Source organism: Oreochromis aureus, linkage group 7 (assembly GCF_013358895.1).
Source record: "Oreochromis aureus strain Israel breed Guangdong linkage group 7, ZZ_aureus, whole genome shotgun sequence".
NCBI classification, from domain to species: domain Eukaryota; kingdom Metazoa; phylum Chordata; class Actinopteri; order Cichliformes; family Cichlidae; genus Oreochromis; species Oreochromis aureus.
Window position 1 is genome coordinate 27,552,449 of NC_052948.1, and position 23,073 is coordinate 27,575,521.

General features: G+C 38.0%; 1 protein-coding gene across 2 annotated transcripts; it reads right to left on the bottom strand.

Annotated features, from left to right (window-relative positions):
* Window positions 1–1,868: 1,868 nt before the first annotated feature.
* gal (galanin/GMAP prepropeptide) lies at window positions 1,869–11,603 on the bottom strand. 2 transcript variants are annotated; one of them, XM_039615594.1, is made up of 9 exons: window positions 11,406–11,603; window positions 9,851–9,906; window positions 9,594–9,729; window positions 7,275–7,427; window positions 7,107–7,187; window positions 6,396–6,450; window positions 3,999–4,085; window positions 3,284–3,355; window positions 1,869–2,263 (listed from the first exon to the last, which is right to left on the bottom strand). In XM_039615594.1, exons 5-9 carry the CDS (start codon window positions 7,185–7,187, stop codon window positions 2,202–2,204), a joined length of 357 nt encoding a protein of 118 aa, XP_039471528.1. In that variant the 5' UTR covers window positions 7,275–7,427; window positions 9,594–9,729; window positions 9,851–9,906; window positions 11,406–11,603; the 3' UTR covers window positions 1,869–2,201. The 2 variants fall into 2 exon arrangements, with proteins under 2 accessions (XP_039471528.1, XP_031596988.1); XM_031741128.2 differs by having other exon boundaries at window positions 9,594–9,763.
* Between the last annotated feature and the right edge of the window lie 11,470 nt (window positions 11,604–23,073).

Below are 23,073 nucleotides of genomic sequence, written 5' to 3' on the forward strand. Positions count from 1 at the left end.
ACGTCTGACCTTGTATCTGCTCCTTTTCCTAGAATGACAGAGAAGAAAACACCTCCCTGCCCAGCCTTGATTATTTAATATTAACCTACTGCTGATTCTATTTATCTAGTTTGGGACATTCTGTTCAGACTCCCTTTGCCCAGAAAATATCCTTCTAACCATTATCTGCTGTGATGTGTAAGCATGCAGCAAAAAAGACCCTCTGCGCTTCTACGCCAATTCTCAATATTTCAGTCCAGTCATACCACTGAACGACGTTTTTTGACCGTCAAAACACAGAGCGCCAACTCGTTTATGAGCACATTGTGTTGTGTATATAAAATCATAAAAAACTGCTTCATTTAACCATTTTAAATCCTAACAGGCTACCCCACGCACTGTGCAACTCTTTTATTACCCACATCTTTAGCAGTTCCACCAGTTCATTCTAAACAACAGGTAACTGACAGGACTGTGAACGCAACCATCATAGCAAGGTGCATTTCAAAATGGTGCTCTTTGAGCGAGGTATGACCAGGCAGGAGAGAGAACTCACCTGCAAAACAATGTTGCAATGCAGCAGCATCTACTCTCTGGGGCCGTGTGAGATGGTCATCACCACAGAGGGAGATGGGAATGGTGGAATTTGGGAACTCCAGCCCCAACTCATCTCTTTCCTTCACCAGGCTCACGAGAAAAGCAGTTTCAGCCTTTCTCCACACTTTAAGGAGAGTGGGACCATTTCATAGTCAACATCTCCCACTTGCCGTGTGACCATAAAAGGTCCTTGCCACTTGGCAAGTAACTTTGAGCTAGAAGAAAGGATAATACAAGCACTTTGTCTCTCGGTGAAAATTGTCTGAGCCTTAATCCTCCGCTGTACAGGCACTGCTGAAGTTCCTGGGCCTGTAGTAAATTTTATCATGATAACCTCCACAACATGTGTAGCTTTGCTCTCAGGTCCAGAATGTACTGAATTTCTTTTTTAGCTGGGCTTGGACCTTCCTCCCAGTTTTCTTTGATCAGGTCCAACACACCCCTGCAGCTTACTGCTGAACCGTAACTCAAAGCTAGTCAGCTAGTATCTCTTCATGGGAGGCCGACTTGAATCACGAAACAGTGCCTGCTCCACACTCATGGCAGAAATGGTGCACAGTAGCACTGCTTCAGGATATCGTTCCAGAACTAATACAAAGTGATATCTCGGTGCACTCCGTTGAAATGGCCCAATGAGGCCCATGGAAATGCGCTTAAACGGGACCTTGATTAAAAGTAGTGGGAACAAAGGCACTTTTTAAATACCGGCCGGTTTACCAGCTGACGCTCCAGGCAGGACCACATCATTGGTGCAGATCCTCTGGTCAATTATTGGCTGGGCGTAATTGGGCCATTATTCAATCCCGAGTTTTGTCATATCCTGTATGCAGTGCCACGGGGTTATTTGGCACCAACAACTGTTGTGTTCTTTTATCGTGTGAGTGTCAAGACTTACTTGCTACAGTCTGTCTCTAACCATCACAAAATGAGTGTAGGTCAGAGCTACGTCATTGCGCACCATTTGACCTTCAGTTTTCAAGTCAAAGGCTGAGCGTAGAGAGTCGTCATGAGACTGAGAAATCTCCTATGGTGTGAGACACTGGGGCCTTCTCAGGAAGCCCCGCCGGCTCCTCCTTACCAGTGTCAGTGCCAGATGACCTCATGTCACCACTTAACACAGTGCAGACACTACATAGATAAAACTGTGAATTTAGATTATTTTTTTTAACATACATCAAAGAAGCTTAAGCATGTTTGTTACAAACTAATTGTAGCTAAAATGTAAGAGATAAACAGTGTTATTGACTGTGAGAAGGAAATAAATTCAAATTATTCAGTGAGTCTAGTGCCATTTATTTTATTTCACTCCATTCTCTGAAAACACATAATAGTATATTCTGGTGATAATATAGAGTTGTTTTTATACAAAAGTACCAATTCTGTAGATCCACCTATAGTCAGTACACAACTACTGGCTTTAAGAGGATATAAAATTTTGTTTACACAAGAGGTGAAAGATCTGATATTGAGGGTCAGTCAGTCAGATGGTACCAGAACAAATCTACCAACCTACCAGTGTGCTAGGAGCTACAATATTGTAACATTTAGGAGCTACAATACATTTATGGCAGTTGGAGTCCAGAGAAGAGTTGAAACACAACAATAATAACAGAGAAGCAAAAGCCTTAGGGATTGGCCAGTTCATCTGATGTGACAGAAGGAGGCAGGCTGTCCAAGGCTCCCATCTCTGTAATATTGCACAAACAGTACAGACAGAACATCAATACTGAGACATAATAGACAGAAAGTTGTTTTTCATTTTATCATACCTCTGTTTGTTTGCACTCAGCAGACACTCTATTAGATTCACCTTGCTAACTGCCTTAATTCTTTGTGGCATAGATTCATCAAGGTGCTGGAAATATTCTCCTGAGATTTTGGACATGACAAGACAATTTTGACATGATTTTATCACATGACTGGTGACTGTGGAGGCCATTTGAGTTCAGTGAACTCATTGTCATGTTCAAGAAATCAGCTTGAGATGAGCTTGTGAGCTGGCACACTATCCTGTTAGAAGATCAGTACACTGTTGGTAATACAGGGATGGACATGGTCATTAACAATACTCAGGTAGGCTGTGGCATTTAAACGATGCTCAGTTGGTACTGAGAGCCCCATTCTGCCAAGACATACAGCCTGAACCTTCAGCACAAGGCTGGATGGATTCACATTTTCATGTTGTAGATGCAGAATTCAACAGGCCAACTTGTGCATCACTGAGTTCCTGCAACGTAACTGACTGATTAGAAAAACTGCACTAGCAGTCAGTTGAACAGTTTCTGACATGATGATAAAATAATCTGTATACATGGCTATACAGGATCCCTGTCAGGTATCATCTAATGATAAACTGTGTGAATCGTATATGTTTTATTGTATGATTAGATTAAACAATTTTCCAATATTATCACATCTCTAGATGTCATAAAGTCAAATATGCAACATTACATTTTCACATTTAGTTTTGTGCATGGGGTAATTTGTGTGCTAATTCAGCAGAAAGTGAAGATTATATCACTGAAAGAATATTTCCATGTTTAACAAATGGACCGATATATAGACCTGAAAAAGTTCACTAATCCAACTTTGATTGGTGTGCTTTTAAGAGTTTGTCATTGCAGTGACTTCTGTATAAATTCTATATTATTTTGTTGATGAACTCCCCTCACTTTCAAATAAGTTAGGTGAGAAATGAGAAGCATACCTTTAAGTTTGAGGTATGACAAGAAGTCAATGACAGTGTGGATAATTTCTTCATCTGCTATTCTCAGGGCGCCTGTGGAGGTACAGCAAGAATGACAGGTTGAAATGGCAAGAATTTTGATATGCACAGATCATACAGAGAAATTAAATTTTGTTAGATATTGAGGAATTATCACACAAGTAGGAGTTTTTGTTGTTATTTCTTTTCTTTCTTTTTTTTTGGATTTCTTTATTCAGTGTTTTAGATAAATGATCATAAAACACATACCAAATTTCCAGAGTTTCCAAAATTATAAACTAGCATTTTTTTGTAAAAGACATAAAATATCAAATAATACATCAATAAATAATATGGGGTATTATTTTGTTTGGGATCTTGAGTTTCCCTTTAAAATATATGTGGCTCCTCTTCTTTTGGGCTATTTAAAGGACTTTTTCACCTAAATGACCACAAGGTCCTATTTTCTTAAAGGCATTTTAGGTCTTCCCCTCTACCATCTCCTTCCACAGTGTTCTTTTTACACTAATCTAGCTAATCAACATGACAGCTATACATAAAACAGCAATACAAGCAAAACATTCAGTATATCAAATTAAATTAACCAAGAAGATACATCATAAAATACCTTTTGATTATTGTTAAATAACACTCGAAATAAAATCTCTTTTTCCAAGAGGAAGAAAGAGCGTCCTGTTTCTTTGTGAGACATACAGACCTGTTCTGAAGTCCTCCTCCTGGCCTATGTCCCTCTTCCCAGCCAGACCCGGCTTGTCTCCTAGTGTCGTGTGTCCATGTAGTCCATCTGGATAATGAGGAGTGTTCGCAGTTGATGCGCTCATATAAACATCAGATGACCCAACTAAGCATTTAATTAATTCATTCCCATTATCAGCTCAGTTCACTAGAAATGCAGCAATTTTAACATTTTGTTAAAAATGTGATTTATGTGTAATTTTCATGTACGTACAATAATAATAATCCTTTACAGCTGCTTCAATTTTTAATATACTGGCTGTGACATTTACTTTTCTGTTTGCTTAAGGTGAAAATGACAATTGAGAAAATAAAAATAATATGGAGTAAATGGTTAAGGTTTTGTGTATGTAACAGAAAATACATACAAATATCCCACTGGTTTAGAGGCATCACACAACAGACACACACACATACACAGTGCACACCTCTACCTGATTCCTGTAAGAAGTTCTAAAGGACATTGTTCACACGTCACACAGTTTCAGCATGATATTTGGTTTGTAATTGTTTGGTTCACTTTCCAAACTCGTACAGACCACCTGCAGGGCTTGGCTCATGGAATTGCAGTAAGTAGAGGTTTGATGGAAGGAATAGAAAAAGCACACTTGTTGCAGTTTTAACACACAAGTAAATGCACTGAAACAATAGTGATGATGAAAATCAACATAAAATTACAAGCAAGCAAAGGGATTTACTTCGCCATGATAGTGTGTTGTAGATTGTTGGTGTGTCACCACATTCTTCCCGATTCCTATAATAACGGTAACTGTACTATTCTACTACATAGTATTCTTAAGCTAGACCAATAATTAAAAATGTTATTGTGATATTTTGAAATTAAAGAACAGACAGCAACCTGATTGAGATTTGTAGTTTAACATGTGAGGCTCACATGACTCCTGAGATGAATACATTATATTGGCTCATATTTGTATTTAAAGAATGGAAAACACGCACAGTATCAGGTCAGTTTGTTTCACTTTGCAACATTACTGAGCAGTTACGTGTTGTTATAGTGAGCTCACATACTTCAGTGCTGTCATTTACTCTGAGTGGTTATTACATGTGACAATTGTTTGACCCTAATTGGGGGCTTCCTCATTAACTAAATTAGTCCTTGAACTAATACACCCTCTTCTCTTTGTGTGCTTTTAAAAGTCTAGCTGAAGTTTTACATTTGAGACCCCGGCATGAAAAAATAAGGCTTTTAAATGATGTTTGCCATCCAGTATAAAAAGTTCCTATTGGCTCTACAGGCCCCTTTGTGTTTTGATCTTTACATAAAAAATTTTATCAGCAAATTGTTGCATGTCTTCCAGTTATTTGAAAATATTTTCGATAATATATTTTCTTGAAAAACTTCTAAATGAAGTTACTGAGCTATCCGCTCTTGGTCAGCTGTACTGCTATTTCGGTGCTACATCTTCTCTGCAGTGAACGTGACGATAGTCTCCTAAACTGAATTTGAATAAAAGAGCTTTTAGGTTAATTTTCATTATTCTTCACAATGTTTTTAACCTCTCCTGTTCTCTAGATTACTAATGCTATAATATAATGTCAGTTAATGGTTATTAGAATCGTATTATGTGAATGCTCAGAAGACGTATTTTCTTCCCATTGTGTCGACACTATACATCTGGAGTGTAATCCTCCAAACATGCTTTATGCTAAAGCTTTCTTGATCTTGAGATCATCAATGCGTTACTTGGCTCAACGCACAGACAGAATGGCAACATTTGCATACATAAGCAAAGAAACAAAAGCAGCTAAAAGGTGTGATGTTTAAACAGAGCAATTCCTGGTGACCCCAAGGCCCTGCAGCAGCTGTATGTTTCTATCTTACATTGAGTGACCAGCTCGTCTCTGCCTCTGGCACTGGGAGAATCCTTTATCTGAATTAGGTGATCAATACGACCTGAAACACAGGATGAGGCAGGAGCAACCTTTACCTGGGCTTCACACACACACACACACACACACACACACACACACACACACACACACACACACACACACACACACACACACACACACACACACACACACACGAAGGGACAACATTCTTCAGGGTTCCTGCCCTGGAATGACTCAAACTCCAGCTGGTAAGAATATACACCGTGATACACAAAACTGGATACCCAACAGTCACTCACGATAATAAGAGTAATAATAAGGGTCTTTAAATAACACTAAATTAGCTGAAACAGTGAAGACACTGATTCACATACTATTACTGAGGCTTTTGTAAGCAACGTTACTGGCACAACCACAAGACAATATGCAATGGTGTGTGCATGTAAGGTTGTGTGTGTGTGCGTGCGTGCATGTGTTTGTGTGTGTGTATGTGTAGACTTACGGGGCCCTAACAAGTAGCCAGCACTGTTCAGAGTCCAGCCACGCTTTTCTTTTGCCTGCAAGATATAAAGATGGATATACTAAGCAGCTAAAGGACACAGAGACAGTTTTAATGAGTTTTTGATGTGTTTGAAATGTAAATCTAAAAGCATTTTTCTTAAATGTAAAACATCTTTATTGTCATGGTTTGTAGGCTTGTCGTATGCTTGCAGGGAGTTGTGTAATTTAGTTAGTTCTTTGAATTTTTGGTTATTTAACCTTACCTGCATCTCTGTGGCATGTTTTAGTGTCTGTTATTGAGAATTGGGACCAGTTATTGGGAATTGGTCAGTGTCTGTATGGTTTCACTGCAAATCTGGGATTTTAGCTTGTTTTGTCTTTAATCACTTGAAGATTTGAACTTTTCTACTTTAAACATTTTAGTTCTTGTCGTATTTGAACTTTATACTACTAATATCCTCACATATACACATTTTATTTTTGTGATCAGCTGCTTAACAATTTAGTTGTAAACTAAAATAGATACTTTTGAGGTATCAAATATCAATATAAAGTAATATACCTCACTTTATATTGATATTTGATATCATTTCAATATTTTTATTCTATTAGTCTCTGTTGTCTTTATGCCTTTATTGGTACGTTGATTCTTGGCACCTAAATTTAAGTGGGAGGATAACATTGAAGTTGTACTGAATTTTGAACTGCTTACCGCAACAACTAGCCCGATGGTCTCGGAAAGAGTTGCACAAAAGATGAGCGACATGCAAAATATCCCAAAGCACCTCTGCATCTAAGAAAGACAAAAAAAACCAATATCAACACGACAACAAAACTATTTGAAAGCATGCCTTTAAAGGCTACAAAAACTGTAACTTACCTTTGATGTGACTTCCTTCAATCTGGTTCACGTTGCAGTCAGCAGCAGAAGTTGCCTGGCGTGTGGAGCACTGGATGAAAAGCCGACTCCAGCCACCTTTTATTGTGATTTCAGCCCGACCCTCCTGCTCTGTGTTCACGTCAGCAGCCCCTCCTGCACACAGCATGGGCAGGTCACGAACAGAACGCATTATGAAATTCAATAATATCACATAATGCTACCATCAGATTTTTCTTTGTTGCCCTCAGAGACTAGGCATTGAATTGCTGTATTTTTCTGTCCTAATCTGATATGCGACTGTGACTGCTTATTGCATGAGCTTCATGTACAGACGGTCAATATAAAATCTACTTGCCAGTGTTTCAGGATTTGTTGTAATTTTCTTTAATTTCATGAAAAAATTCATGTTTGCTGCTCTCACTGATTTTAGGTCTGATTTCATTAAACACTTAATTTTGACAAATTATATTTTAACAGAGCAGTAGTACCGATTTATTAAAAGTATAAAAAAATAATAACATGGAATGGAATGGCATTTACTGTCATACTATTTACAGTCCAAAGTAAAGTCACAACCCAAATGATTTACAAAGAGTGTAGTGAGCAGTAGTGTACGAGTATATCATTTTTAAGGCTGTTTCAGCCTTAGTGTGTCACAGTTATAATTTACTTTTACCTCTGAGTCACTGAAAGAGATCTCCCTTACAAATAAGAATCTGTGTTTGCACTGCTAACACTTGTTTTCCATGCTCTGAACTCAGAAACTCGATTATACACATGAAATAAAGTTAATGCTACAGTGATACGTTATGCTACAGTTGTTCTGTATAAAGTATTCTTCAAACTGCTTTATTTCTACAAGGGTAGATTTAATTTTTCTTTTATTATAATTTTATTTTGTACAACTGTTATAAATGATTTCCATCAGATCAATGAAAGAATATAATATAAGGAAGAAGAAAGAAGATCAATAACACTGAAAATTCTTTTTACACAATAATTCTTCATTTGGCTGCATTAGGGTTTGATTTAAGCCTCTCTCTCTTTTTAAATGAACTTCCAAATGACAAAATGTCCATATTAAAGGATGTGTCTGAAACAGATAAAAAGTATTTCATGTAAACTGATAATAACTTGATATGAAAGTGACTCACTAAATTCAGCATGTCAGGTTACTTCAAAACATTATTGTGCTTTTAAAACTTTTTTTCCATAATTTTTTAATAGTTTTTTTGATCATTTTTAATAGTAATTTTTAATTAAATAGTTGATTAATTACCGTTTGTTTGTTTTTTGCTGTTCACTAATGCAAAGTTGAAAGTGTACTTAGAGTATAGGAGTTTATGTAGAGTTTGTGACTTGTAGGTTTTCTCAGCTTTTTCCTGTCTAACATCTAACTCGAAATTCTTTCCAGATGTGGATAAGAATACACCCCATTTTAAAAAAGCAAACTTAAATCATTCATCTCCTGTATCCCTTTGAAGCTCTTAGCATCCCACTGTTCTGAATTCATATATAAATGTGTTCTGTTTATATTGTGTAGCAACATGTTGACAAGAAACTTATTTTGTTAAATAGGGTAATATTTCTTTTTTAAGAAAATTCTCCTAATTCTTCTGGCCATGGTCAGTAGTTTCAAGTTAGAATAATTAAATATCAAATAATTAAATAGCTCAGCTGCTGGCAAAATCTCTGCTTATTAAATAAAATTCATGATGATGTCTACATCAATGTCATGGACATTTTTCACATTCTTAGTGTCAATTAATACAAAATATCCTACGTGACCCAGTGTGATATACATTTTCTGCTCAGTTACAGCCAAAATATTCTTCAATAAGCTGCTGTACTATTTTGCTCATTGGACCTCTGTAAGGACCCACTGAAGCACTGCAATTAGACTCATTTGCTAATGCATGTAATTTGTTTGCTTTGCAGAGATGTGCCTTGGGAAGAAAATAAACAGATGGCATTAAAATATAGTTTGTTTGTTTTTTAATTAGTATCAGAGTAAGAATTCCTTCCAACCTGGAGTGTAAGCATCATCTACAGGCTCCACTGGGCCCCACTTAAAAAGAAACATTGTTTCAATTTCACATTTTTAGTCTTTAATGTGTGCTAATCATTCCGTTTTTCATTGCTGTTTAAGGAAGACTAACCTGATCTTCTATCTCATTATACTACAAATAAGAAGGTACATATTAAATAACATCAAATTTTCTTACAGTTATTTGGAAGACAATCTAGGTATCTAGGCAATTTAGACAGTAGATATGCAGGGTTGTACACTGCCAAAACATGAAAAAAATCCAGTATTACTATTTTGTAAGCACTGATCAAGACACAAAGCATCTGAGGTGTCCTTTGGTTGGTAGCCTGGATGTAGATCCTTTGTGTTGCAGGGTGAGGCCTTGGTCTTGTGCCACATCCTGTGGGTTCTTGTTCTGATTAAGATCTGGGACGTTTTGGGGCGGGATTAATGCCTTGAACTTGGAAAAAAATTCTTGAAGTGAAACTTTTATTTGTTTAAGATGTTTCAATGATTAATACCATCTGTAAATGAATGTTTACTATACCTCCTGGCTAGCTTGGGAACACTCTGGTATTCCCCTAGAAAAGCTGGGAAGAGTGCCTGAGGAGAGAGAGAAAGCAGTAGGGATCTCACACACTATTACACATCAAACTCTGGATGGGACCTTCCTGGAATTGAGACAGGTTGCACCTTTTAAGGTCAATAGTATCAGGCAAAATCATCAGTATTACCAGAATCGGGGCACCTGGTGATTATGATGGAGCAGAAACACAGTGGGACATGATCAAAGGAGAAATGGAAGAGAATCTAACGTGTCAAATCAAAAGGGAAAGAACACCGAATGAAGAGAATATAGTGAGTGTGTGAAAGAGAAGGGTGAGAAAAAGGAAAGAAACATGAAAGAGATGTTTTAGGGTTTACATACTGAACTGCACCATTGTTTCAGTCAGGAAATAATGTGCTCTTTATTTAGAGAACTCGAGTTCATAGATAGTCAGGTTCCTAGCATGTAAGTGTAAGTAAGTGAATTATTTTTTGAGGACCTTAACATGCTCAAAAACTAATGAAATTTTGCACATACGTCAGGTCTGGTGAAAATTTATGTAATTTACTGGTTTGACACATGGACAATTCAAAATGACTCCCGAGCCCCTCGGTGGAGAACCACATCAAATTCACCAGCGGGGCTATGAAAAATGACAGGCTGACTTAGACTGTGAGTCTACCAAAAGCTGATGTGTACTATAAAAAACACATATGGATCAGTATTTAAAGATTTGACTCTCATCATCCACTGGAGCACAAACTGGGTGTCATCAGGACGCAACAACAGAGAGCGAACACCATCCCCACAGATACAGTGGCCAGAGAAGCAGAAGAACATCATATGAAGAAGTCCCTGAGTAAATGTGGTTATCCCAGCTGGATATTTGTCAAAGCTGGGAAGGCGCCTAAAGAAAGGTCCAGCCCATCCAGGAGAGAAGGACAACTGCTGCCTAAGCGAAAACGCGTAGTGATCCCTTATGTGTCAGGAGTATCAGAACAGCTGAGATGCGTTCGCTCCAAACACACCTCTGTGGCTTTCAAATCGCAAAACACTCTGCTCCAAAAATTGTCCCACCCCAAGGATTGGGACCCCTGAGTAGGTTCAGCTGGATGTGGCCCCAGCCTGAGTCGGGCGGTGGGGATGTCTGGTGGAGATGTGGTCTTGGGCCTGCTGCAGAGGAGTGGTAACGCAGTGAGGTCACAGGGTGGCGTGGAGGCAGGGAGGAACAGGTGCACGGAACTGGCTTGATGAGGAGAGAATCTTCTTGTGTCTTACAGTGAGAAGGAGCTAAGAGAGACAACTGGAGTGACAGAGTGGCTGCATCTGGGGCAGGAGCCAGAAACCGCAGAGAAATCACACCTGTAAATAAAACTGACAACGCCGAAGTGTCTGTCTGTGGGTTGAGTGTCACACAGAGCAACATATAGTGTACCCTGATAAATCATGGCAACCCTCCTGTCACATATTTTATAACCACTGATCAATTGTCATTGATCAGTGGTCTTTGATCAGTGGTCACCACTATTTGCACAATAATGATCAAGAAACTAACCTCACATCCTGTTGTTCAGCAGTGGTGCTCGTTTCAATCATTATGTAAATGTACTTATTGTACTTCTCCCAGGTTGATCATTTTCACCTCAAAAGTGCTCATAATAAACATCAGACACTGATGATGCCTTAGTGCAGGGGTGAGCAACTCCTGGTCTCGAGGGCCGATGTCCTGCAGGTTTTAGATCTCAGCCTGGGTCAACACACTTGGATCAAATGATTAGTTCATTACCAGGCCTCTTGAGAACTTCAAGACATGTTAAGTAGGTAATTTAGCAATTTGAATCAGCTGCATTGGATCAAGGACACATCTAAAACCTGCAGGACAACCGCACTCGAGGCCTGGAGTTGCCTACCCCTGCCTTAGTGTAAAAATTGTGACTTTATTAAATGGCGCACCCTGGTGGCATTGCGATTTTCCTTGAATCAGAAAGTATTTTTTAATATGCTTGGAAAGGTCAAAAAGTCATGAAATTTGGCACACGCTTCCAATGTGATGTATTCTTTCCAGTTCCATAGCTCTCTTCAATAAATGTTCCAAACTGACTCCATAGTGCCACCTAAAATTTTTTAAAAAGCAGCCCCTGTATTATGTTTGATCCTAGTCTGAAATTTGGCAGCCCTCTGTAATATCTCAAGATGCACAAAAAAGTCTCTTGGAGTCATATCCTAAACCCAACACTTAATCAGACGTTTTGAATTTAATGTGTAAATTTCACGGCATTGTTAAAGCCTTAGGCTTTAAAAACAGGCACGATTCTGTCATAAAAGACAATAGGCGGACACATAGTGGAAAACTTTTCTAAGGTCAGATTAGTTGAAATTTGAAATTCTGTGGGGAAAAACCACATGCCGAATCTTTGGAATGAAGAGGAGTGGGACCATATGCATGAGTAGGTGCTTGATTATATTTGGCTGTGGCCATGGAAGTGATTGGAACACCTGAATTAAATAAATTAAATAATTTGGATGGGTGAGTGAATACTTCTGGTGTTAGCCTGTCTTGGTTTTATTATACACCAGCAGAGATGGAACGTGTTACTGTAATCTGATTACTTTTTTCAAGTAACAAGTAATGTAAGGGATTACTGTTGCAAAAACAGTAATTAGATTACCGTTACTTTCACGTAGGAACGCTGCGTTACTGCGTTACTAAAACCGTGATTTTTTGCGAGAATGTCTCATGACAGTGACGTAAGCGAGTGCCACGTTTGTGACAACAGCTGTCTGCAGATCAACAATGGATAATATATCGAGTGCGGGAGAGAGTATGAGCGTGCAGCGTTTAAAGCGTGGAAGTACTGACCTTACTTTGAGTTTGATTCCATAAAAAGTGACAAAAACATTAGTGTCCACTGTTCACTGTGTGGGAAGAAAACTTCTTTTTAAACCCCTAAACTTCCAGGCAAGCGCCGAGTGCGCTACGACGTAATGTGAAATTCACAGAGAAACTCGCGGATTCTTCCACTGACCGCTGCGGCACACCTGCACCAGGGTAAACCTCCGCCTAACCCACTCCTGCTTTACAGGTGAAAATAGAGCAACAGGACCGCTAGTCTTTGATTTTATTTATTTTACTTGCATCTATTTGAAAGAGTGAGTGTAAACACAAAAAAATATTTTATTTTATGTGCTGGAATGTGCAGAAAATAGGTTTAAATGTTAAACAAATTTCTTCCAGTCAGAGAATATTGCATATAATTTAATATTTGCTTGATGCATAAAGTTAAAAGATTAAAACTAATAAAACAAGTTTTAAAAAGAGACATTTCCATTTGATTACATTTTGTATGATGAATTATGCAGAAAAAGTAGAATTGGGCTGAAAGATCTATCGCTTTATCACCTATTCAGGTTGTAAATCATGTGTTTTAAAAAGTAACTAACTAACTAAGTAATTAATTACTTTTGAAAATAAGTAATCAGTAAAGTAACGGGATTACTTTTGGGGGGAAGTAATCAGTAATTAGTTACTGATTACTTTTTTCAAGTAACTTGACCAACACTGTACACCAGTATATATATATATACACCAGTATACCAGTGTATATACCAGTCAAAAGTTTGGACATACCTTCTCGTTCAATGTTTTTTCTTTATTTTTACTACTTTCTACATTGTAGATACAAACTGAAGACATCAAATATATGAAGCAAGATATATGGAATTATGTAGCAAAGAAAAATAACTATAAATATGTTTTATATTTTAAATTCCTCAAAGTAGCCACCCTTTGCTTTGTTGACAGCACTGCAAACCCTTCTCTCAATGAGATGTATCACCTGAAATGGTTTTCACGACACAGGTGTGTCTTGTCAGGGTTTATTTGTGGAATGTCTTGATTTCTTAATGGGGTTGGGACCATCAGCTGTGTTGTGCAGGAGTCAGCTGACAGCCCTATTTGACAACTGTTATAATTCATATTATGGCAAGAACCAATCAGCTAAGTAAAGAGAAATGACAGCCCATCATTACTTTAAGAACTGAAGGTCAGTCAGTCTGGAAAATTGCTAAAACTTTGAATGTGTCTCCAAGTGCAGTCGCAAAAACCATTAAACTGTACGACAAAACTGGCTCACATGACTCACAAGGCAAGAGTCACCTGTGCTGCTGAGGATAAATTCATCTGAGTCACCAGTTTCAGAAATCGCAAGTCAACAGCACCTCAGATTAGAGCCCAGATAAATACCACACAGAGGTCCAGTAGCAGACTCATCTCTACATCAACTGTTCAGAGGAGGTCGCATGAAACAAGTCAAATAGCTGCAAAGTAACCACTACTAAGGAAAAGCAACAAGCAGAAGAGATTTGTTTGGGCCAAGAAACACAAGGAGTGAACATTAGACCAGTGAAACTCTGTGCTTTGGTCTGATGAGTCCAAATTTGAGATCTTTGGTTCCACCAGCCGTGTCTGGGGGGGGGGCTACCACAGCATCCTGCAGCTACATGCCATCCCATCCTGTTTGCATTTAGTTGGACCATCATTTATTTTTCAACAGGACAATGACCCCAAAAAGACCAGGCTGTGTAAGGGCTATTAGACCAAGAAGGAGAGTGATAGAGTGCTGCAACTGATGGCCTCCGCAGTCACCTGACCTAAAACTAATCGAGATGGTTTGGGATGAGATGGAGGCAAAGGGGCCAACAAGTGCTCAGGATCTCTGGGAACTCCTTCAAGACTGTTGGAAAACCATTTCAGGTGACTACATCATGAAGAATGCCAAGATTTTGCAAAGAAGTAATCAAAGCTATGTGTTCATTCATAGTCAGAGGTGGGAAATAACAAAGTACAAATAATTTTTAGTTATCTGTACTTTACTTGAGTAGTTTTTTTCTGACTACTTTTTACTTCTACCCCCTATATTTTTAAACAAATATCTGCACTTTCTATTCCTCACATTTACAAAACTGGCTTGTAACTTTTGGTTTAATGCTTTTGGGTGGAGTTATTTTTTCACATCACATCACTAACCACCGTCACTAACCTTTCAATTTCAGATTGAAATAAATTAGTTACTCACTGAGAAAAAAAAAAAAGTAACTTTTTAAAGAGTATTTTACCAAAACATCATAATAGTTAGGAATTGCACTTGCAAGAATTTGAGGGAAATGAGGTATCTTGACATATCATTTAAATAAACATGGAACATTTCAAGGTCTTGACTCTGAGTCTGACCCTAAGTCTTATATTTCAAGCTTATATTAAAGCTGGTATGATGATGGTCAACAGAAAGGAGGCCTGGATGCCACATTATTGTAGAGATGGATAGACTGAGATACAGTTGGTCTTCAAGCTATTCCTCTGAACCAACTCTTCCTGTTCTGCTTTGTCTCAATATTGTCTTACTGTTGTCAATACAGGCTACTGCTGTGAAGGTCTGAATTAAGTTAGTCAGTCAGTTATGAGTAGATCTCTATACTGTAAACTATTTACCTGTCTGCATCCATATTGACCTGTCGTCAAACAGGGCCTGGTGTTACATCGTGTGAGATTTTTTTCTTTTAAATATAGCTACAACGTTGTCATCCCTATTTCTTTCAATTTTGTGTCCAAGGAATTAGAAGACATGAGTCACCCATCATTTCTGGTAGTTTTTAAAAGTGGTCTTGAGCAACAGTTCTCCAGGTTTTCTGGAAGAATAACCCCCATCCACCCCCATTCGTTTTCAGCTCTGTCCTTATACCTGACCATTTTCAGTGGATTTTTTTAAATAATTTATTTGCTTGTTTGTTGAACAACTTGTGAATACGCACATTTCTTCAGCTTCTGGTGTAACTAGTGGTACCAAGATCACCAGATCATTGTTTGTCTCGAGAACATTTGTAGGATAATGCCTTTGTTGTGGTACTGTTGGTTCACATCTGTTATTGTCAGTAGTTATGACAATAGTACTAATCTACCTAATGTTTCTGTTTGTGGCACCCATTATCTTATTTCCATGTTTATTGCTTTTTCCTGCAACAGTGTCACCCGACTTCACATTTTAAATGTTTTGCAAGACACATTAATTCACAGATATTCACATGGAAAATTTAGAAGAATAAAAACATGGCAAATGACAAAAATACAAACAAGGAAATTGCTAAGCAAGGGGAAAAAATACATACGGACAGCAGTGTGATTTGAACTGAAGGGTACTTTATAGGCATGTAGCAGACCCCATTGTAACCAACCCAGGAAAAGGAAACTGAGGAAAAGACATTTTATTTCTTCCCTAATTCCCAATTATAAAGTGATAAGAGCTCAGGGGTGGGGGGCAACAGTGATCCAGCTTCATCTGCTTTGATATCTGTCTCTGCTGTCCTCAGCATCAAAGGAGACCCAGCAGCAGTAGCAGAAGAGAAAAGAACAGACCTCTGTTTTTTGAGAACGAACAAAGGTCTTGCTGTGACAAATAAGACAAGAATGTGACTAGCTATTACAGCACCATTGACAGGTCCAGGAAAAGGTAGCTGGAGAGAGGGCCACAATAGGACAGCCTCAGCATGATACAGAGACATGAACTGTAGAGCAAGTCACTCTACACTGGTTTTCATCCTGTATTTTGGAGTCTTAAAGGGAATGAGCCTTACTACATTAAAGTGTTTCAAAGTAGTTTTCAAGGCTTATTAGTGTCATGAAATAACTTCCCTTAAAGCACATCTAATATTTAGTAAAGCATTAAAATATTGTTTCACTTGGATCTCTCTCTCTCGCTCTCTCTGTCTCTCTCTCGCTCTCCATATATACATATATATATGCCCCCATGTATGGGGCAATCTGCGGTAAGTCACGAATGGAGATTTCCTGCGTTAATGTGGTTATGGCGTTAACGTCATTTTAACGAGATTAACGCTGACAGTACTAATATACATATGTATGTATATATGTATGTATGTATGTATGTATGTATGTATGTATGTATATAAAACGTGCAGTTATATTATAGTATTCTTTTTTTTGTATCTGTAAACCACCGCTGTGGATTTTAAATTAAAATCAAAATAAAAACTTAAACATCTCAAGCTTGTGATTGCGATTGGCATGAAAAGCTTCAGAAACTATAGATCAGTAATGCTTTTGTCTCTCCTGGTCTAAACCAGGGCTCTGCTGGAGGCTTTGTTACTCACCTACACATGTTATCAGCATTTAGAGAGGCTGGGACCATCCTGGGATACACACCAATACCACACTTGAAATCCAGCAGATAGCTTAATATTCAGTTACACACAGAAACAGCAGAAACCTCAGATTGAAATTCTATTTCTGTTAGATGACGAACATCTGTCACCAAGCAGTTTTATGCTCAGCCAGATCAAGGCCAAATCAGGACAGGTGCTGGATAGTTTCTTCTTTCAGTCATCTTGCCTCTGTTACACATGATAAGAATGCACCATATACACTCACACTCATCTTATCAGTCATTCAAACGGTACTGACCCAATGCATTTAGCCATGTAGACATGGTCGTGGACTGCCTGTATCATGATTTGTAATAATAATAATAATTATTATTATTGTCTGGAATTATTGTAATAATAATGATTATTATTAGAGAGAGAGAGAGAGAGAGAGAGACTGGGCAGGCAGGAGTGGGGAAAACACGGGAGTAGAGCGAGTCTGTGGAGAAGGAGCGAGAGCATTAGTCTAAGGATCATTAAGCAGTTGGGCTGGAATGGACTGCCATGGATTTGTACACCCTTAATTAGTGTGAATGCTTGTAAAAGCATTCCGGAATGTTGCAAGGTTCCGGAATGTTCGGAATTCTGGAATGCGCCAAGGTTCCGGAATGTTCGGAATTCCGGAATGCGCCAAGGTTCCGCCAATGTATGCTTATGTAATATTTCATCACAAAGCAAACCATTTATTTATTTATTTATTTATTTATTTATTTATTTATTTATTTATTTAACATATTTAAAATTTGTTTTAATGTTGAATTAACTGTGGGGATTGTTTTAAGTGGGCACTCGGGATGTCATATGACCAGAAATGTGGTAACTGGAATTCTACAGTATGTAAAAAAAAAATATGCTAAGAACGAAATACACCCAAAAAACCCCAAGAAAACTCAAATTCACACAAAAATTTCCCATGTATTTCAATGGGGAGACCCTTCAAATTCTCCTTCAACTTACTCCTCTTTAAACTGTATCTACTTCCACATACATTGACGTAGAGCCACCATTCAAACTTTAAAACGAAGACAAGACATTCAACTATTCAACTTGTATTTATCTTTTCAATATCTATTAAACTTTTTCTTCAGTTCCAGTTTAAGTTTCATGATGTTTTTTCAGCCGTTTCAGAGTTTATAATGGGTGTGTATGGGACGGAATGTTGCCGCTAGAGTGAGACAGCTCAACTGCTAGAGTGAGAGGAGCAAGAAAATTAATCTTAAAATCTTTTCTTAAAACTGCTGCTGTGTCCGCTGCGTTTGCTCTACAGGTATGATTTTACCCTCAAAACGTAGCCATCGCTGTCCTCTTTCATCCAATGTGTTTACTATTGTACTAGGTGTTATGGTTCTTTCATAAATGTCACCAATGCACAGCCTCCTCCCTCCAACTCTTCCATAGACTCTAATGTTAAAATGGCTCAGAAGGTTCGGTTGAAAATCAGAAGAGCATGGTGTCTTTCCACTGTCACCACGTCCATATAATAAGCTCCACAGGCATGAAAACTGAGAATTTGGTAAACTGGACATTGCTGGCACTCATGGTGAAAGAATTTTGTCAATACGACATGTACTTTTCATTTGGGAACAATTTGTTTGTGGCTGACTTTTCTGTTCATTTTAAGCAGCAAAAGTGAGGTGCATGTCTGTGTGTGTGTGTATGGAGCCATTGGGTGCAGTCACTATAGCAACCAGGCTCACACCTGCCTGCCTAACGAGCTGTCTCTCACTGTGCCAAGATTCATCTTAAACACTTCTCTTTCAACTGCTGCTGTGTCCACAGTGTTTGCTCTACAGCCATCATTTTACCCTCAAAACGTCGCCATCGTTATTCTCTTTCCAACAGCGTGTCTTTCAGAGCTCAGAGATGTAAACCTTTAAAACTGTGTGGATCCAAGTGGAGGGATCACATTTTAGTCATTCAGTGATTCAAAGAATATGAACTTTTAATATTCATTCAGATGTTTTCTGACTCTAAATTTTCTTTTCTCATTTCTTAGGTTTTTCTAATTTACAATTAAAACATTTTCAGCTTTTTTTTTCCAACTTCTTCTTCTGTGTAACCATCAGCTTTTAGCAGTTCAGCACTTTTGTTTTCAGGTTAAATTCTGTTTTTTTTTTTTATCTCATTCAAAATTTCTAACTTAAATTCAGCAATCAATTCATTTCAGTGCATGCATTCAGATTCAAGCATTCACACTGCAGTTTCTTCAGAAAATGCACTTTCTAGTATCTTCTATACAGTTTGATAAGAGGGGCACCTCAAATTCAACCATATATATTTAATTTATAATTTTAATTTTAATATACTGGGATATTTATAATTGAGCTATTTGTATATATTAGAGTTATTTTGTTAGATTTATAGATGTAACTTACGTAATATATTGTATTATTTAATTTAGTTTATTCAGTTACTGTTCTTACTGTCTTGGAGCAACTGTGACCACATAACTTCCTCTGAGATAAATAAAGTATTCTGATTCTGATTTCATTCTCATGAACTGTATTCATTATCTTACCTGAGGTTTAGAGGGGAACAGAAATGGAAGATACTTGCAGGGGGAAGCAGACGTTGACCGGGAGGAGCTGAGGTGTGGGCAGGCAGGTGAGTGTTTGGTGAAAAGCATCTTCCAGAGTTGTATCAGGAGTGTGAATGGTGAACAGGAAATCCAACAGGCTGAACAGGTAGATCTTTGAAAGCTTTGCCACAGGAAAAGGGCCAGGGCTGGACATGAAAAGAACATTAGTTACCACACCTTGTTTTTCAAAAAGGTTAATGGACTAAAGGTAAGGCAGAATTACCCAATTGGAGACAATATTGCAGCGCTCCTTCACCATACCAGACCCTACATCTTCCATCTTCTTTGATGGAAGAACCACCAAAGTCGACGACTATGGTCAAAGGGGAAACCCGCAGAGCAACCATCCAGCACCTTGTTGGTGCTGGATGGGGCGCTAAGAGTATTTTAGAAAGTGTTGATCTGCTGGGGTTTTCCTACACAAGGGACTCCATCTCTAGGGTTTACAGAGAATAATCTGAAAAAGAAACTATCCAATGAGTGACCATTCTCTGGGTTAAAATAGCTTGTTTATGCCAGAGGTCAGAGGAGAATAGCCTGAGTGCTTTGAGCTGGAAGGAAAACAGTAGTATATCTGTGGTATAAACGACCCAAGGCATACAGCATTGTGGACATTTTATTTACATTGTTACGGAACGTTTTCCTGCTTGTGCAGCTTTCTAGTTGTCTCACTCCAGTGCAGTACACAGCTCTGTCGTCAGGCCCCGGCATCCTACCCATATAGGGGAGGCATATTAAGATAATGAGAACAGCTGTGTGGGTCAGCCTCCTCTGACATCATACTCTGAACTCACGGCTCCCAGCCCTCGCCTGCAGCTGAGCCACCAACCACACCCTACCACAATCACCTTACAACCAGCATATGCCAAAGAGTATCTCTAAATTCACAACACACTGAGCTTTAAAGCAGATGGGCTACAGCAGAGGAGACCACACTGGGTGCAGGTAATGGGGTGGGAGTTATTTTCCTGCCACACTTTGGACCCCTTTGTGCCAAATGAACGTCATTTAAACTACTCATACTCCTTAGTGGAGGTGCAGAAACATAACTTTAATAATTATAGTGGCTCTCTACAAGCTCATTTAGGACACTGATCTCTCATACCCACACAAGATTTTTATAACATTACAGACAGGCTACACTGGATAGTGGAGACAGCTCTATGTATTTAAAGACATTGGTGCAATGATCTTTTGATAGATGTCACTGTAGAGAGAGTTTAGAGCTGCATGGATGGGAAAATGGGTGTGGGAGAGTAGGGACCCCAACCAGTCACTAGATTCTTTATCCACTACTTTAAATCTGTTCAATTATGTCTACACACAATTTTGGGTGCCAGAAAAAAAATTTACTGCAGTGGTTTCAGCTCATGGCAAGAAAAGATATATTAGTCATCCATGGGATCAGTATGCTGCGCTAAAGAAATTGCACACACATAATTATACAAAAAACATTAAAATGTTTTTTGTATAAAAAAACCATCCATTTAGCAACATCCAGAATAGTATTTTACCACCATGCGCCTTGTGACAAATAAAAGATGTGTGAGGGTCATTGAATTAAGCATGATCCTTACCCCCTCACACTCAAGCACCACACAATCTCCCAACAGCCTCCTCATTGTCTCTGTCGTTATCATCTGCTTGCTTCCACAACACTTCACCCCTCATCCATTCTGTCCTGAGGATTCAGGACATATGACAACATTTTGGGGGTAGTTGACTGAATAAAAGTCACTTCAGATTCAAAGATTCAAGATTCAAAGTGTTTATTGTCATGTGTACAACGAAAAGCCTTTCTCTGTACAATGAAATTCTTTCTCTGCTGTCCACACACAGATGCCGGTTAATGTGTACAATTAGATAAATACAAATAGTATGAATAAATAAATGGAGACAAAAAATTAAGTATTAAATAGATTTATGTGCAAAAGAGCAATGAGCTTAATATGCTGGTTTAATATGTGAGATGACCTAATGTGCAAAAATTATTATTACTGTTAAAGTAGGTCAGATGTTCAAGAGTCAAATTCAAGAGTCTGATTTAAAATATATGGATAAAAATATGTTTATCAGTCTTCAGAATCATAAAGGCGTCAGTTTTGAGGGGGACTGCAAAGCCTACATAGTAGTCTGTTATGGAATACATGCCACTTGATGAGCTGTCAAATTTTGTATGCACTACATAATGTTTCAGTTTGTTTGATGCAAAAGTGCCCTATGTCTGACTGATATAAAGTTATCACTTTAGTATTGACAAACACAATATTGTTCCCATGTCTAAAAAGCCACAAAATACATTTTGTAGGTTGTTTAACAGAGCAAAATAATTGGTAATGATTCATGCGGCTCATGACTAATTAGTAGGGAAGGCAGGATTAAAGGTCTAAGATTCCTCTTAAGAATCATATTTTAAATACATAGAAGAAACACTACAGAGATAGAGGAAAGCCTAGAACACCTCTTATAGATTAATTTAAAACATTATTTCCCATACTGATGTTTCACCAGGACATTTAAATGTTTGCCAAGTGTCTATAAAGTTAGTAACTCAGAAGACTAGAATTTGTTTCCTGTGCAAATGTCTTGGAAAACATTCTGGTTTATAGTAAGAACACAGTGTATCAGACAGCAAAAAGTCTAAGAAACAAAAAGAGAAAGGCTAGAGCAGTAATCATTATACCTTCTTTTCACAAATAATACATAATTGCCTTTCCAGAATGTAATGTGTTTATATGGTAGGCACACAGCTCCATTTGAAGATGACCTAAATGACTAGTGATTAAGTGTAATTTGCACATATTATTAATAGCATGAGGTGACAGAGTGATGCTAGTAATCTGCTGGGTTTTGTAGAGCTCAAATTCAATTAGCTGTGTGATCAAATATCCAAAACGAGTATAATGACTTGTTTCAATGTGATGACCATTACATGAAAGATAGCACAATGATCAAACTTTGAAGACTGATTTTTTTGTTCTTCAAATGTGACATTGTCCTTTCATTAAAAAAAAAAAAAAATCTAAAGCCTTGCATGTATGCAAAATCTAGCTCAAAGTGATATATATTTTGAGGCCAAAAAACCACCATGATAGAGTTGATAGTTTAACAATTTCAGCAAAGCAAGCAAGAATTATGCAGGAGGAAATTTTGTAAATTTGTGCATGTGGTGTCACTGTTACGGCAAATGTAATGGGACACACAACTCAAAATGTTCATCTTTTGTCTCATCAGTCAGGTTCACTGTGGTTTCATGTTTTCACCATTTGTTGACAATATCTCTCTCATTGTGCCAAAAAGTTGATTCTGTTCATCTGCACGTAGCATTTTCAGTGGGAAAAATATTTCATCCTCCAAGTGACTTATTCAGTTTCAGCTGACTGCAGGTTTCTTGATCATTAGTAAGCAAATTCTCATTGATCAACAACCA

What these genes read in the sequence shown, in the direction of transcription:
- gal (XM_039615594.1), bottom strand. Translation starts at nt 7,187, where the DNA reads ATGCAGAGGTGCTTTGGGATATTTTGCATGTCGCTCATCTTTTGTGCA. An exon ending in CCATCGGGCTAGTTGTTGCG is followed by an intron (nt 6,451 to 7,106) that starts GTAAGCAGTTCA and finishes TATATCTTGCAG; the next exon opens with GCAAAAGAAAAGCGTGGCTG. An exon ending in GTCATACCTCAAACTTAAAG is followed by an intron (nt 2,264 to 3,283) that starts GTATGCTTCTCA and finishes GCAATATTACAG; the next exon opens with AGATGGGAGCCTTGGACAGC.